General features: G+C 43.5%; 1 protein-coding gene across 4 annotated transcripts in view; it reads right to left on the bottom strand.

The window, feature by feature from the left end:
- epha7 (eph receptor A7) overlaps positions 1–17,456 on the bottom strand; it is a 93,128-nt gene that overhangs the window by 16,537 nt on the left and 59,135 nt on the right. For 2 of the 4 annotated variants that reach the window (XM_079352858.1, XM_079352857.1), the window contains exons 6-9: positions 9,882–10,006; positions 7,077–7,245; positions 4,437–4,545; positions 2,281–2,336 (exon numbers count right to left, since the gene is read on the bottom strand). In XM_079352858.1, the coding sequence (XP_079208984.1) occupies positions 2,281–2,336; positions 4,437–4,545; positions 7,077–7,245; positions 9,882–10,006 (459 nt within the window). Of the gene's footprint in view, positions 1–2,280; positions 2,337–4,400; positions 4,546–7,076; positions 7,246–9,881; positions 10,007–17,456 lie in introns of all 4 variants that reach the window. The other 2 variants (XM_079352856.1, XM_079352855.1) reach the window with 1 other exon arrangement.

Raw genomic sequence — 17,456 nt, forward strand, 5'->3', positions numbered from 1 at the left:
ATTTCAACGCTTCGAGGAGCCTCTGTACAAGGTGCGTGCACACAAACCACTGGGCTACCAACGCCCAGAGAGCCCTGATGTTTGATATCTAATGAGCAGCATTGTCTCATTCTGAGGCTCTGAGCTGGACCAATCACATTAGTTCAAAGCAGATTTCTTGAATGACGTGAGTTCTGATCTTTTAAGAGTAAAAACATTTGACTGAAGCTGAACTGTAGTGTCTGACTTTGAGACTTTATTTGAAACATTTTGGACTTGTTTCTGGACCTTATATTAGACATTATTCATTTTTTGATAAAAAAATAACCTTAAACGTGTTAAGCGTAGTTTATGCTTCTGTGTCGCGTCGATGCCATCGTTGAGCGTTCGTAGTTCTGCGTCGAGGGAACGTGTTGCTCTGATTCTGTCATTCAGCATGCATCATGCATTCAGCGACCTTCGGCCCCATGTTTTTTGATACACACCATTTTACAGTGTTTTGACGATGAGTTGTAGGGATGGTCATATTCTCCCACAACTTTAAAAAATGGCGGTGTTGTTGAGTTGTGATCGTTGTGACCGTAGGGGTCCACATCGATGGCGTAACTACGGTGTTGACGCAACGCGGAAGCGTAAACTAGGATTTAGTCACTTTAAATAGTTCTACTTTAACTGTTTTTCGTCCACTTTCATTTATTTACTTTTTGAACCTTCGTTAGCCACCTTCTAGTACGATCTCTTACTTCTTGATAATAGTATTAAGTAGCGTAACAAAATCTCACTGTGTTCTTAGTACATGGCTGAAATGACAATGACAATGATGATGTGCAGATAATGTCCGACACGCTTTAGTCAAATTATTTCCAGCTAAGGGACAATGAAGCACCTTACATGATCAGAGCCCACACTCCTGACTCCTGCCTTCCAGCCTGCACAAACAACTCACTGAAAACGTACAGAGGTGGGAAAATTAATTATTTCGTTTGACGAAAAGCCCCAAGCAAGACAGCTGGATCCCCACACCGCCCGGAAAAAAACAACGTCACTGTGATTCTCCAAAACACCGATATGAGAAAAGTTCATGAATCTCAATGAAGTGAGAGAGGAAGCGGTTTGAAGAAAACAAAGAAAAGAGAAGGTTAAAGGAAGGCCAGCGATGGGGTAGGGGGGGTTACTGTATCGCACAGAGCTCCAAATTAACCGCAAATTACAATATTAGGGAAGAGACGACTCAGGGGGGGCGATTATGTGCAGTTTAAATTCCACTGATAACAACATAACCTGTCAACTTTTAAAATTTAATGAGATGGTTCGGCTCTAAAACGCTGGATAAACACAACAACGTCGCAGAAGTGTGAGCTCGTCCAAGCTGGAGAGACACTTATTCCCCACATGGAGGAAGCAGCCCGGTGGCCAATCCGACTGTGTAAATACAACAAATGCATTGTGCTCCAGTGAGGGGACGCCGGCAGCACAGATTTCCCTCCACTTGCTCCCATAATTGCTTCGTCCATCCGAGATGTCAGCAGATCTGATAGGAGATGTCTTATCGCCACTTCCTCGCTGCTACATGGCAGACAAATTGGCTCTGCATGTCGAATTCTCGCGCTATCTGGCTTCTGTCGGCCCTGCAGCCTTTTTTTTTTTCCCCGTCATTTGATATTGCTCGGCGGATCCTTCCAATAAGCCCGACACTGGCCTTGTTGGTGTTTGCTCCTTGTATTTTCGTCTTCCTCAGCAGGTTTGTCAGATACTTAGCAGTCGCCGACCTGTGCTCGCCGCACCGCCTCTGCTTTAGCCCTGCACTCCGTGACACCCCTGACCCTTTGTTTCCAAATCAGCAGTTTGCCTACAGCGCGGATCATTACGACTCCACTTGGGGAAGCTGTCTGCAGCTGGATCTCCAGGGGCATCATTAGGGGGTGGTGTAAAAACCCTCACTGAAAGATGCAGCTCCTACGACGGAGCAGACTGTGTGCACACTTTGTCGCTCTCTAAATCAGGTTTTTCTGAAAACACTCCTTCCTCTGGGGTCAACCTCTGCTCCCTCCCTGACAGCTGTCACATTCAAGCATCTGCAGCTTCCTAACTTCATCACACAGTCTGAGCTAGCCAATCAGCAGCAGATGCTAGCCTGATTGTTCCAGCTTTGACTCAAATGAAATGAACTGGGATTAAACAGTCATGGCTGTGGGTGCTAATGGGCTTTAAGGCACCCCTTCCTGTTTGGTATGCGGTGATTGAGATGTCTCTTTCTGTGTGTGTGTGTGTGTGTGTGTGTGTGTGGATTTGAGCACTTACACTGAAAGTACAGCTCCTCGTCTCCCTCCTGATCGGCTTTGCTGTACCCGCAGTGTCTGCACGGGGGAGGAGAGGAAGAGAGCGTAAGAATCAACTGATTGCACGCAGGAAATAAATTCCCTAAATTACAAGATTTTCTAATGCGGCAGCTAATGCAGCGCGTGATAAATCTGTCCATCTGAGCAGCAGGAGCCGGGAACACACCAGCCTTCAGGCTGAGAAAGTAGCAAATCATGTAAAGGATCAAATAATGCATGCACTGTGCAGGACTGTTCAACACGTCTCATAATATCAGTTTGTAATATTAACATGTTGAAGGTCTTCAAAGAAGGAGACATGCAATGCAAAGTCGATCATTGAGCACAAAATAAAATAATAATGACTTTTCAAGGAGAAAAAAAAACAGATATTCAGTTTCTTCTAATAAAAAGTCTTTTTTTATGTAACAAGCCAATAGTCACTATGCCAATAGTCACTATGTCTATCCTTAACAAGGAAAAAGTTAGTCAGTGGACCTTGACTGTGAGGGAAACTCAATGTTTCCACCCTGGATCCTCCTCCCTTTTACATATTTGAGGTCTAAATGACAAAAAAGGTGCAAAAACTTTGAGAAATGCTGCAGCAGATTGCTTCAGTCTGCAGCCAGAGCCCACAGGCATGCAGCAGGGCTGGGAAATATCTGCAGATATTAAGACGGAACGATACATTTTGTAACTTGATTCAGGGAAAGACATTGATGTTTTTTTTTATCCATATAGTTCAGGCTGCATTAACATGAAGTTGTATGTTTCTTCCGTAAAGACGTCTGACTCTCTTCACTCTGCTCGTCCTCGCTCCCTCGCTCTAGTGAACAACCAGATCACACAGCTGTGAGAGGTTTGTTCTGCAGGAAAGGAACATTTCTTTATTCAACTTCACGTGAGGAGCATTTTTACATGTTTCACAAACTCGCCGTTCATTTGATGTCCTTTTTGTCATGTTCATGTTGACGTCGTGCAGCAGGCTGCTGATGAAGGAGCCTGTGTGACAGTTGACATCTGGCCCATTTGGATTTGAATGTTTGTCTTACTTCTTTACTGAAGGAATATTTGGATCTACATCGTCTAAAAAGTGCTGCCATGTTATTTTTGGTCTTTATCGCTCAGGTCTGCAAGAAGCACGAACGTCCATTAAAAGTCGTTTCTGTCACTGTTATTCTAAAAGTTTCCCACAGCATCAGAAAAGGATCCCTACCGAAACCCCTCTCCCTTTTTTAAAAAAAAAAGAGATTTTAGCAAAATAAAACAATTAGGAAACACTAGTAGCATCCAGACCCAATTCACTAACATCTTTATATAGTTTTTATAATACATATAATGATATTTCTGATCAAACCATCTCAATCAAGAAAGTCAAAAATTCAAACTCAATCATTAAAGTCGACATAGTTCAGCTGCTCCTCTGCTGTGCGTTAAAAAAAAGGAGTCTGGTGGATTTTAGACACAATTCAGACGCTTAGAATTAGGAGCTGACCGATGAGCTCTTTTTATTTTTTATTTTTTGGCGCCGATATCGATAGGCTATTCATTTAGACCCCAAACTATAAAGAGGAGGTTTAAAATACCAGAAATGTCTCTTTAAAAATGCAACTCAGAAAAGGGGCGGGGGGGGGGGGGGGGGGGGGGGTAACTTCTGATGAATACACCATAAAAAGCAAGCTCTGGTGAAATGCCATCCGTGCAGATGAAAACACTGATGAAGTGTGTGAGGAAACAGTGATAATGACAATGCGCAGGGTGCTTTGTGTGTCATACTTCATCCTGCCCCCAGGATCTCTCTCTCACACACTCGCACTCACACACTCACACACACACACACACACACACACACACACACACAGGAAGGCAGAGCCGAAGCTGTCTCGCTCTGGGGTGCTCGTCTCATAATGGCTCTGCAAAAAATAGCTTAAAATTTTTGTCGGGGCTGGAGAGAGAAAAAACAAAAATAATGATGCATCACAACGCATTAGCACAGCATGCCACGAGATGATGGGTGCACGTGTGTGTGCGTGTGACGGGTCCACAGACAGACGTGGAGGGCCTGTGAGTGACAGAAAGGCTAATTGACAAGCGCAGACTCACAGGAGCGGAGAGTCAATGGGGCCCGCGAGAGCGTACCTTCTCCCGATGATGAAGCCGAACACCATGAACACCAGGATGATGGTCCCCGCCACGGCCACCACTGCGATGATGATGACCGGGTTCTGCTCGCTGGACACAATGGCAGCTGATGAGACGGACACACACACACACACACACACGGACAAACACGCAGAAAGACAGAAACACTCAGAGTGAACCTCAGCGCATCAAAGAGAACAATCTGCAGGACATAATTGAGCCCAATGAGAGGCGTGGAGATTGATAACCCCCCTTCTTCTCCTTCCCTCAGAGGGAGCGAAGGAGGGAGCCGCTTCTATTTTTGAGCCGTCCTTATACACACGGCTCTACTGTTTCAGAAAGTGGGCTTAATAGTCCCAGACGGCGACGGCGATGCCCTTCATCTCAAACAAAGACACATTCAGGTTGGATTGTTTCCCATTCGGAGCTCTCCTCGTTCTCAAAACTGTTTGCGTTGACAAACTGCCGATTGCTCCGAAGAATGACTTCTCGTAGCGTCGTATAAAGTCAACGTGAGTGGTGTATGAGGAGGAAATTCATGCATTTTAAATCAAGTGGCTCTGAGCTATATAAATGATTTCTTTGGGGGATCTGGCTGAGGGGGGAAGGGAAGGTCGGAAAATGCTTCAACACTTTATATCGGAATATCTCAACTGTTGTCTTGTTATTATGTGAGAAAAGAGGACGACTCCTTTGACTTATTGAACATTTTCCCACTCATGGGGCCGTCACGGAGGAAGGCTCGTGGTTCACCATTTTGGCCAAGGACAATTTGACTGGAGTGCAAACTTGTAACCTTGTTTCAGGACACACTCGGCATGTGGTATGAGTAATTAATGTGTCCTTTAATGCAGGAATGCTGCATGTAAGGTGGGTCACTGTGTGAGTTGGTGGGAGGGCAGGTTGGACGTTCGGTCCAAAAACAAAAATGAAATGTCCCCAACTCTTCAACGCTAGCAGGACTTTGAGCTCAGCAAATATGAAAAAAAAGAAAATATATATTTCCAACATATTTGGTTAACTTTTGAAACAAAATATGGAAGCCCTGAGAGGTGTGTTTTCTGTCCTGTCTCATGATTTCAGATCTGACCAATAAAAAAGGTTCCTTCACATTTTTTTTATTCTATCTAAAAAATATTTGATAGACACGTTTGGCAAAGTGGTTTTTCAAAATAACCTCTTCAATCTTTTCTCTGGGAAAACCGGCGCAAGAAGACGTTTTTTCGGAGGAAAAAAAATTAATTGAATTTTTTCAGGCCAATTTGGGAACACAAGTAAGTCTATCACTACTGCGTCTTGTGGCCGAAATGAGTATTACAATAGCAAACACTTCAGCATTTTAACCTTATTAAAAAAAAAGACCTTTTCCCCTTAAACCCCCTCCACCACTTGAGTATCAGACGAGCTGAGCCCATATCTGACCCCACTAAAATAAGTTATGCATTGGTGTTAAAATTTCACACCAATTAATTGTTTTTGTTGATAAAATCCAAACATACACTTGCTCTAATACAGTGTGATATATAATGATTTTAACAAATATGTTAAAAAACTAGAAAAAAAAAACAAAAAAACAACAACCCTAAAAAACGCTGCTGTAGATACCATGAAAGCTGTTGGCGATGTGACTCATTAATGAAACTACACGCCATTGTTGTTGTAGTGAGTTGCTCTTGTCTGGAAATGTGATGCACATGTGCAGAGGTCTCTGTTTCCAGAAGAGCTGCAGATTGCGAGTTAACACGCTGATGGAGACGGTGCCCGGTTTAGAACTTGTTTTCAAGACGTTGCGTTTTCAGGCAACCAAACCTCTGTTCGCTTACAAATGAACAGCCAAGGCTAGCGTAGCTGAAATCGTTGCATAACCTACATTAAAAAAGGAGTTCATATGGATTTCTGCGTATTTCAAAATAAGAGTTTTAACAACATGATAGTGAGGTTTACCATGTCCTGACTGACATAAGTGCACGGACACGATCACAACCTTCTGATTCCACCAATGCTAATGTGCTAATTATGTTGAGCACGCCACGCCATTACCAAAACATTTCATACAGGAATCTGTATTTGATAACCTTAACAAATAAAGACTTTTGACTTTATTTACGGATGTCTGAAGTTTGACATGAACTCAGCTTCAACTGTTGGCGTCATGATCCATCCTACAAATACCCCACAGAGAGACCCCTCACCCAAACACGCCGCGGCATCACTCCAGGCAGAGCTAATGTTAGTGATTAGATTTAAATTGAGTTCATCCTCATGACGCTACAGTTGCTTGTCCTTGTGCTTATTCATTTTTCCCATGACGTTTCGTCAGCATTAAAGTCGAAGCAATTTCTGTTTGCTTTGCTTGAAAGCGAATAATTTCCCTGGGCCATTGCTCCAGGAGCTGGAGACATTAACAGGTTGTGCATAAATTTGGAGCTGAAAGCCTGTGTTCAAAACGCTGTTGAGACATGCCGCTGTGGTCAAACTCTCGCTCCGTTAGCGGTGCATCTGGAGCCCATACTAATGCTTTCTGTGAGCTTTGTATTCAAAGGCCAGGTGTAAACAAAGGGGAGGGGCATATTTTACATGGCAAAAGCAGCGGTGACTGAAAAAGTGAGTTCTGCACGTTGTCAGTATTATCCGTACCTGTGGTCTCCTCCTTGGTGGTTATCTCCAGCCGGGGGCCGAAGGTGCCGTACCCGGCCTCTGTGAAGGCCCTGATCTGGAACACGTAGGCCGTGCTGGGCTTCAGGTTGTTCACCGTGGCGGATGTGGACTTTGACCTCACCGTGGAATAGATCCGGTCCTTCTGATCCTGCACCAGGACAAAATCATTGTTTGATTCAGAGACGACCTTCATCGTTTGGGTCAAAAAGGACACAAAGTGTTTTTATGATAATGTCTAAGCTTGAAAAAAGTTCAGACACACTTGAGAAGATGTAATTACCTACTCTTTGAGAATGGGACGAATGTGACTGAACAATGACTCAGTCATTAAGATAAACAGGGAAGCAATTTAGGATGAAACCGCTCACACTTTGCAGTCAGTGTTAAGAGAAGTGCTGAAGCCATGCACAGCTCATATAGACTTCTTCTCAGCGGAGGAGAGGTCAGGGTCTACATCTAAACTGGTCGTCAAGGGAAACAGAGCTTTCATTTTTTGTTTTCCCAGATTTTAAAGATTATAATTTCATTCGTTGATTTGACTGTTTGTCTTCTATCTTTACGGATTAAGAACACAAAGTATGTCTGCATGTCTTGTCGTGGTCGCCGTCATGACAAGGTCGCCATGACAGACATGACATGTTTATTATTGCCGTGGAAACATCGGATGTTAGGTCAAAGACCGCTGCATACAGAAGTGTGAATTGCTACTGAAATCTGCCGTACTGTTGCTGTACGTGCTTCTGTGAAAAAAAACGTACTTATGTAAATTATTTCTGGATACATCAGCTCGTATGTAAACATGTTCTCCTCCTCAGGTCGGTTTCATCCGTTTGGTGAACTCTGAGTTTGTTTTCATTGGGGGTGGAGTAGGAGAGAGAATCACTCCCATGATTCCCTGTTAGCATCAATGTTATCTTTTGTTTGTTTGTTTTTTTGATTGAGAGCCCCCTGGTGGCGTAATCTACACACTGTGTGTCGAAGAAAACATATTTTACCTCGGTAAAACAGTTCCCAAAAAAGAGTCCCAAAAATATCTATTCCCAGGTTTAAATGGAAAAGAAAATATGTGTTCATTTTATTGACAGTGTTTAAAAAGGAGGCGGAGACGAAGGCAATGAAACGTTTAAAGTACTTTGCTGCGCTAAATGATGTTAAGCTAAAAGTACCATACGGCCATCATTAGTTTACATTTCTACATCTACATGTTTTTTTTTAATGCTGAAGAGAAACATCTGTAACACTAAATAAAAAGATTGATTTACAATCAATATATAAAACCTTAAATATCTCCTCAACAATGGACTCTATTGAGATGCACCGGCTGCACTTATGGTGTATTTTGGTGTTGATCTGTAAATGTTGTGCTCGGCAGAAGCCCAAATGGAATGCCAGGGTCCGTTAGGGCTGCAGTTGTTGTTTCCAATTTCCCACTTTTACAGCTAGGCTGAGCACAGCAGCCACAGTACGTGACGCAGGAGACTGATTGGTCCGTGTTTGTGAGAGGCTGCGGCCAGCAGGACTGGCATCGCAGCTCTTTGATTTGCTGGGTTAAATTCCCTCCATTAAACCTCGCTGTAAAAAGCTGATGTGTTCACACTCGAAGCACAGGGAGAAATGTATGTGGAAGGAGGGGAAAGGAGATAACAGTAACAGATTGCTAATTCTGACAGTGCAGCAGGCCTGATTATGAGTGTGTGTGCTAACATGTGTGCTGGGTGGCAGTGAAGGACTACAGCCTGATTAAAATCTTATGAGCATCTCATTCATTATTGCAATTATGAGACAAAGAAGGTACTTGCAGAATCTTGTGAATTCCTCTCACAGCAGCATGCAGATAGAATACAAAATGAAGAGTCGGCAGAAGTGAGAGTGATGTGAGAGATGGGGAACGAGGATGGAGAGGGGGGTGTTCACGACGAGACAAGGACACAAACAAGTCTCCTTCAAAGTCACTTTCTTTTTTTTGTTTTTGGTTATTGTTTCACCCGTACGCGGTGAAAAACAAGCGAGGAAAAGGAGGAACAAGTCCATATCTTATCTGAGTTTGATCTAGATTGTTCTCTTTCCTGTGCTGTTGACTCATGAACAGGTGTATAAAAATCCTCATGTGAGAATCATCTGCAGTATGGAGGCTTTTTATTGCATTCTGTTGCATTTTTCTTGGTGACTTTTCTGATTGGTAGAAAAAAAAAGGCGTCATGAAGAGAATGACGTCTGAAAGGTGGCACAGGTCGGACTCAAAAATCGGCCTACCCACCTAGAGGACCACAGCCTCTGTGCACGGGGCGCACATACTAACCTCTAGGCCACCTGCGCCCCAAATCGTTTCTAATTGTTGAACCCATGCTGAAACAAAATACAGAATCTCTGACAGGGAAATCAGAAACACAAAAGTTCAAGCTAATTATTTCGGTCTCCTGTTTTTATGATTCATTTTTGTTTGTTTTTAATCATGAACAAAGTTTGGAACAAACAAAGACATACGTTTAAGCAGGAGGATGAAAAAAAAGAGTAAGTGATGTAAGCGATTCTGCTGTCTTTAAACCTACAGGGTGAACATGTAGACTTAGAATAGAGCACTGGCTGTTTTTGGTCGTGCGCCTCTTTAGGTTTCAGCAGAGCAATCCTTAAAATGACAGTTTGTGCTAGAGATGCTGAGTCTACGTTCAAAAGACTTTCCTGAGTCTTGGGCTGTGGAGAAGGGTGACTTCAGAAAAGTGATTTCAGAAAAAAAAAAAAAAAAAAAAGAGAGAGAGAGACAAGACACAAACAAAGAAAACTCACTTTTTCGTAGTACTTGATCTCGTATTCGGTGATGACTCCGTTGGGCTGGTGCGGCTCCTGCCAGGAGAGCTGGATGCTGCGCTGCTGCACTTTCTCCTTGATGACCTCGCTGACCTGGGACGGAGCTGTTTAGACAAGAAAACGTCGATAAGTGGAGGGCAAACCCTCAACGCACGCAGATGCATACAGCCAGCTGCTAATCAGCCTCAATGACTCCTCCGCGGCGGCCCTGTCGTGCTGACGGATATTCACAGGGGCGCTTCTAAATGTTTACAGCTCATGATCAAAATTTCAATTACTGCGCAAACAGCAGAAGATAGCGTCAAGCCATCCGGCGAGGGAGAAAAACAGCCATATGTAGATTATGAATAACAATTCAGTTCAATTAATTCCAACATTTCCAGCGGAACGAGCAGCCACTTTGTCTCCCTCATGACAGAAGTATTGAGAAAACCTCTTAAAGAGAGCGAGGCTGTTACCTGTAACCTCCTGACATCAGTCTTATGCACACAAATTATCTCCGGCTCTTTGCATGACTCATCCCAAGTGTCAGGCTGCCTGGATTAAGTGCAGCAAAAATTTGCAAAACAGTGCACATACACAGTGATATTTCTGCTTGTCAGAGGCCAGAGGTAAACGATGCTACTGAACTTAAACACCTCACATCCAGGGAGTTTTATCCTGCAGCGGGGCCATGTAATGCCTCGGCACAAAGCTCCGTCTTTTGCTTTAACTATGACTTACGTAACTGCTGTAATAACTAACGCTGCTGCTGTAAAAAAAAACAAGTGCTGTAGTGGAGCTCCCACTGCAGGAACCTCTCAAACGACGAGCAACCTCTGGAGGAAGTGTTTCAACACAACTGTGAGCGGGCTTTAAAGAACCTGGAAACATGACGTCAGATTCTACTTCTGCTGTCACTACGTCCATCACTGATGTAGCATCTACAGCGGCTGCTTCTGTGCTGCCCTTCTGAATGTAATCAATAATACAGCAACGGCTACTCATGCTGCTTCTGCTGATAGCAAAACCAGCACTGCCAGTCTAAATATTGTGTTAAGCTGTTACACGTACAGCTATTAGCACAAACACATAGAGAAAGTGTCTCGAAAATATCAGGAATGCTGCTGAAATCCGGAGACTGTTTCTGTCGGACAGGAGGGGGGGTCGGGGGTCTCCTGAGTCAAATCATGGCGTAGGAAGAACTACACAGAGGTAGCAACACTATATGACAATATATGACCCGGGAATTTGTCTTTATAACAACGCCATGTGTAGTTCAACAGAATCAGAATATCATGAAGAGGAGAAGAAAAGACTGGCAGCCGTTTGACTCTGTGCACAGTCGAGTGCAGTCAGCCCGTATAGTTACGCACCAAGCGCAGGGAAGAAAGGTCACCACCCCCCCTCCCAATCACTCGCGGTGCATTCTCGTGCTGATTAAAAACCCTCTAAAATCAAGCTAACCGCTAACTTTGTTTAATGTTTGGAGATCCAGTCCATGAGGGCGGTTGGACTAAACCGATACAGATTGGGGGGTGTTTCAGAGTTTGACGCACATTCACTTTGTCCAGTAGGACGATAAACTCCTAATCTATGAAGCTTTGACGTCTGTTGCGGTTAAGAAGCTCAGGTGTATCAGACTGAATGTTTTGACAGGTCAGAGATGTTTTTTGCAGTGTACTTGTATTGCTTGTCGTTCCACAGCTGTGCCCTCTGTGTCTTTAACAGCCTCCATTACCTTTACATCACTCTCATAATCATGTTGATTATAATCACCGTCATATTTACAGCACTTTCTTTAAAACCCTGGTGAGACAACAAAAGGCCAATCTCTTTGGTTCCCCGAGGAGATGATGCTTTCAAAATATACGCTTACTGCAAATCTGCACTTTAAACAGCCAAAAAAAAATCCTTTTGGTAAACATACCGTGAAATCTTGATGAATCGCGTTGCTCTGGGGGGCAAAACTTATTAATTAACACGTCTTAGCAAGTTTGAAAAGGCGTCCTGGGGACATCATGAACTCGCTCTCGGAGTAAAAGCCACTTGTCAGGAGCCGTGCTTTGATTTTCTGTTTCCTGGGTCTTTCATGGATCAGAGAAGTGCTTTTCAAGTGACAGCAGAGCTCGTGAATGAGGAAGTTGCACCCGAAAAAAAAAAAAAAAAAAAAAAGATGTGAATTTTTCATCGGCAGCGTGATGATAGAGATTAAGTTGATCGTCTTATTTTGAGTAATTTACGAGAGATGAAACAGAAGCCTGTGGGGATGGATTGCAATGCTCTTTGGTGGTGAAAAATGTTCCGGAAACTACAAATTATACCGACAAATTCAACATTTTTGGACACAATAAACTGACCAACCAGAGACAGACCCCTGGTGCCCCGGCCTTGCAGAGGCTGCCGAGGTGCTGAAGTGTCTGTGTCATGCTCAGTGACCCAGTGGGAGCGGCCCTTAATGCAGCCTGACCCAAGATTGTTTTAAGATGACCTGCCACTAATGACTCAGACTGGATTAAAACCTCATTAGGCCTCATCGGCATTCCTGACAGTAATGTTCACGACAGCGGACACCCAAGACCTTGTCAAAAACCTGCTGTTGTGACATGTCCTCTCATAATCCACCCAAAACACAGGAACAATGTTTCCCTTCTCAGCGCAAGGCGGCCGGTCAAAGGGACGATTGAGTTTGCTCTCCAGAGTCACAACAAACAGTTAGTGCAGCTTAACTTCATCCAATTTGGCTGCTTTCTCGGCCTCCATCCAGACGGCGTCCTTGAAATATGGACCTTTCTCTTCTGCAGCCTGAATCTGCTCCGGGTTTATGGGCACTAAATGATGCTTATGTCTGTGTTTACTGCTTTAATCTGACGTTCGCTGTCAGCCCCTGCAGAGGCCTTTATTTTTAACATGTATCTGTTCAGAGGAACCCCCCCTTCAGCAGATTTTTTACAGAGTGGGAAAACATTTTTTGAACTTTATAAATACATTTTAGACCCAGGATTGTTTTCTTTGCTCTTTTATCGGTGATCATTCCTTATCAGGACTCGAGTCATTTCAACAATGTCTTACTTCATCACATGCAGGAATGGAGCCGCAGGTCAGTTTTAGCCTTTGTATATGGGACGTCACACTGCCCACTTAAATGGCTCCCCACCAATGTCTTGAAAGTCATATATCAAAAAATAAACTTTACCATGTTTCTAACACTAATATGTCCCAGTCTGTCGACAAACCTCACAATTATAAGATGCTGCTCCACTTGTCAATTAAAGGGGGTTGAACAGGCAGTTTGGAGATTTTCCCTTAATGACATCACAAAGGGCAGTAGCCCTTCCCCCAGGTGGGTGACACTCCCACAGCTAGGTGTTTGTTCTCTGAGTCTGCCTTCTCACCGTAAACAATAGGACATGGAGTGAGAAAGACCGAGTCATCCAAGCCCTTCCAGAGAGGGGGCGTGGTCAGACACAGCTCATTTACATATTTAAAGCTACAGACACAGAAACAGCCTGTTCTGATCAGGGCTGAAATAGAGGGGTTTATAGACATGATCAAAAACAGGATCAGAGTGGATTTAGAAACTTTACACAGGTTTTGGGGAGCTCCGAGACTTATTTACTCTGGTTTAAGAGGGAGAGAATATGTGACCTTTAAATTTGAGGAACATGTGTTCATGTTAACCTCCATAATTTTTTTTTTTTAATTAATTAAAAATGTAAAAAACGTAATCTTAATCCCAACTTAATCTGTTTCACACACCCACGGGTGATTGTATTGTATTGATAAAGAAACTGTGGCAGTTATGATAGTGTTGACAAAATGAAACCATTATAATTGCCATTCTGTGTTCTGTGCTGTAATGGGGGTAAAATGTGAAAAGGGTGAATTTTCAGACACTCGTGGCTGAAGGTTATATAACTCACTGCATCAAAGAGAAGTTTCCTGCAGGTAAACCCACTGAAGAGGTTTTTATTTTCTGTGTGACATGCTTTTTGAGATGCCTTCTTATTTTTCAGTTCTCTTATGAAAATCAAAATCAATACAAAAAAAATGACCCACATGCTGTTCGTGAGACAGGAATACAAAAACAAGTCATTGATTCACCCAGACGCTGCTGCATGATGATACAAGCCGAACACAGCTTTGTGCTGTAACCACACATTATTTATCATACAGGGCCCAGGACAATCACAACACAAGACTTATTAGAGTCTGTCGGTTCTCCTTTATTTGTACTCTTGCGACAGAACTCCACCTTTACGCCTCCACTAACAGCGTCCTTATGTGGGCTGGCCCGTCTCTCTTCCCCCACGCGGTGGCAGAGGAAGGTTTTCATGTGAATGAACCATCTTTATTTGAGCTTCTGATTGAACATAAACAGATAGAATGGCCGTCCTGTCCTGCATGAACACAGAGCTGAGAACATCAAACCCAGAGGGAGTTCGACTTCACTCTGTTAAAGAATAACATTGAAATGATTGTACATCTAACAAAAACAAAAAACAAATCAATGCCCACCCAGAGATGCGTGTTGTTGATTTACATGCTTCTGAAGCAGCACAGCATGATGAGTACATCTTCCTACACAGCGTCTTCTCCCCCAGAGTGTGATGCAGGCTTCAGCATCAGATCTGCCCCATTTCTTCCCCTTTGGCCCCCGGCTGTAGCAGCAATGATTCAGCCTGGTCTGGTCATATCCTATTCTCCCTTTACCCCCCCTCCACCTCTGGATTCCTCTGGGTTGTGAATAAAAACCTGCGTTCATTCTGGGAAAAAAATCTCCTCCTCCTCATCTCTCTCTCTCTCTTTGACAGCCATTAACGAGTGACCTGATATCATGCAGACCAGAAGCAGTCGGCCTTGCTCAGACTTTTAACAGACCTGTGGGGCTCAGCATGGCAGAAAATTGTATAATTGCCATGCCGCCCTTAAAAGAGACTGTTTGGGAAGGCATTTGTGCATTCATTTTGCAATATTAGAAAATGTGTTAGTGACCCCGAACACCTTCTCCTGTAAAGCTAACTGATCCAAAAGCAAGCCGCCGTCGTGCTCTGCATCTGAATATGTTCTGAATACATTAGTCGCTGCGTTTTAATATCCTCTTCTTTCACTCAGCCAAGGCGGAGAAGCAGAGCGGAGGTAGTTCATTACATAAGCGTCTTCCTCTGCCTGTGCTCGCTTCATGGACCGTACCAATGCTGTAAACTCATATATTAATTTGCTGCTGTTTTCCAAGATGCGCTTGTGTTTCTTCACGCCTCGGGTACCATCTCTGCTGAAGATCGCTGCCATTTACCAGTGGTTTTAAGGATTGTAAGAGCTTTTTAATTTGAACAGAAGATTACGATAACTCCTTGAAAATATAATCACAAAAGAAAGATACTTAGGGCTCAGTATGGGCTTAAAAACAATCATAAAGCACAGATTTTATACACTTCAAAGAGGGGAAATGGTTTTTTAAACAGTGGCAACAACTGAATGTACTGCAGCGTTTCTCATTTAGAAACTAAGAGTTTGTGCTGGATCGAAACATGTGACACTCTAAAACTTGCCAACCTGAGTCTAAAATCTGTTCATTTTAACGGTGATGTGAGCAATGCTCCAGTATATAATAACATCCCTACACATAACACTGCGAGGTGTTTGGGGTTAAGCAGAGGTGACATGGCACCGGGCTGCTTGTGACACAACATGGAGTCTCAACACCATCAACAGCACAACGGCTCTGTAGCCCCAGAGGGCCAACTCTGACAGTCCCCGTCACATCCATCAGAGCCAGAGTCTATTCATGTCCTCCGTCCTCTAGAGTCTGTGCTCTGTGACTTAGTGAGCACGCTCCAAGTTCACACAGTCACTAAAGAGAAACTCTTTTAATTTGCTTTTTAATTCAGGATGGCTCAAGGTACGATCCGTGGATAAATGGCCCTCAGAGTTTCGCTGCAAGCTCATTTCACTCCAACCAGCTTCATTGACAGGTGGAGAGCAGCTGGGGGAGCAAACATCCACCCACCCGCCAACACACACACACACACACACACACACACACACACACACACTTTCTTGACAGGTTCACACAGGCAGGCAAACACCCACGCACGATCAGCCGCACGCTGTAGAAAAAAAAAGCTTTGGTAGCATGAAATCTGTGGAAATGATCACGCTGTCTTAAATACAGATGCATCCTTTAAATATAAGGAGACAAATGGTCCCACAGCTGAGGGGATGAGCTGATCGAAGCAGGCAGCAGTTTGATGGTGAACCGGAGTGCTGGAAAGAGAGGGTGTGGAGGTCAGAGGGGTTCTGAATGCTCCCATACATTTGCCTTTGAATTCAGCGACCCACGTACAATTCTCAACTCATGCAAAGAAATGTCTCAGAGCCGGAGTGACAATTTCATTTTCAGACGAAATGGTTTTCATTTAACCTGGAGCAGAACTCGACCAGTCTGCCATGCATGGACATTGTAATGCACCAATTTTACACACACACACACACACACACACACACACACACACACACACACACACACACCTCTTTTTTTTATCAAGTCCAAGAAATGATTCTGCTGAAGTCTTCAGGGTTAAACTTGGTTTAGATTTGGAAACGTCCATTCATAGGCAGAAAGCCTGGCTGACGAACGATGACTTAGGCCCTGATTTATCCCACTTCAATGGAACAAAACCGTGTGTTCACTTAAACAAATTGCACGTTTTGGTCGGTTCGAAGGAATTCAAAAGGACCGTCACATTCATCGCCATTTTGTTTGGGCTTAGAAAATCGCAATGTGTGTACCAGAGTAGAAACGTCCCTTATTGCTTATTCATTAAGGTGAACATAGTAAACTGTGACGCGTGTGTTAGTAGATCCGTTTGCACATTTGTTTGTTGGTGATATCCAGTTCACACTTGTTAAACACAAGAAAACCTTGACTAAATCAATCCCATAGTCTGATAAAGACAGTGACTACATAACTCCCCAAAACATGACTATATAAAACACATTTAAAGTACAGCTCCAAATTCATGTTAGTTTAGCTGAAATGGTTCTGAATTGAATTGTTTAAAGTCCTACTAATATGACCAGATAATGGACGAGGAGATCCATGAACACACAAACTTCACTTGTATACAGAACTACAACTTTGACCTTGCTAACTTGTTTGCAATGTCAACAGGAAGAGGGTCCAATAGTAACTAACTAAAAGAAGCCATATCAGCGACTAGTGAGAAGGACATGTCTCCGTCAATAAATTGATTCTCCCCCTCTGTGCTTGAATCCTGGAAGGACAGTATTCCAATGAAACAGCTTCATCTAGCCGACACTCAACTGAACTGTGCAAGTGTTTTTAAACCTGGGTCCTGTTTCAAACATGTTGGGTTCTAAATAACCAACAGGTACACAAAGTTTTAAAAATGTTCCCGTAGATTGCTTCAGCCAGCAATGTCATCCCATCAACAGGCTGACAGTATCGTCTCTGGGACATTCTGATAGCCTGATGATTCCTATTCACTGTGACCACTTCAGGTGCCGGTGCATGAAATACCCTTGAACCAGGAGTGTTTGAAAATAGAGTTT

Source organism: Symphodus melops, assembly GCF_947650265.1.
Source record: "Symphodus melops genome assembly, chromosome: 1".
NCBI lineage: Eukaryota > Metazoa > Chordata > Actinopteri > Labriformes > Labridae > Symphodus > Symphodus melops.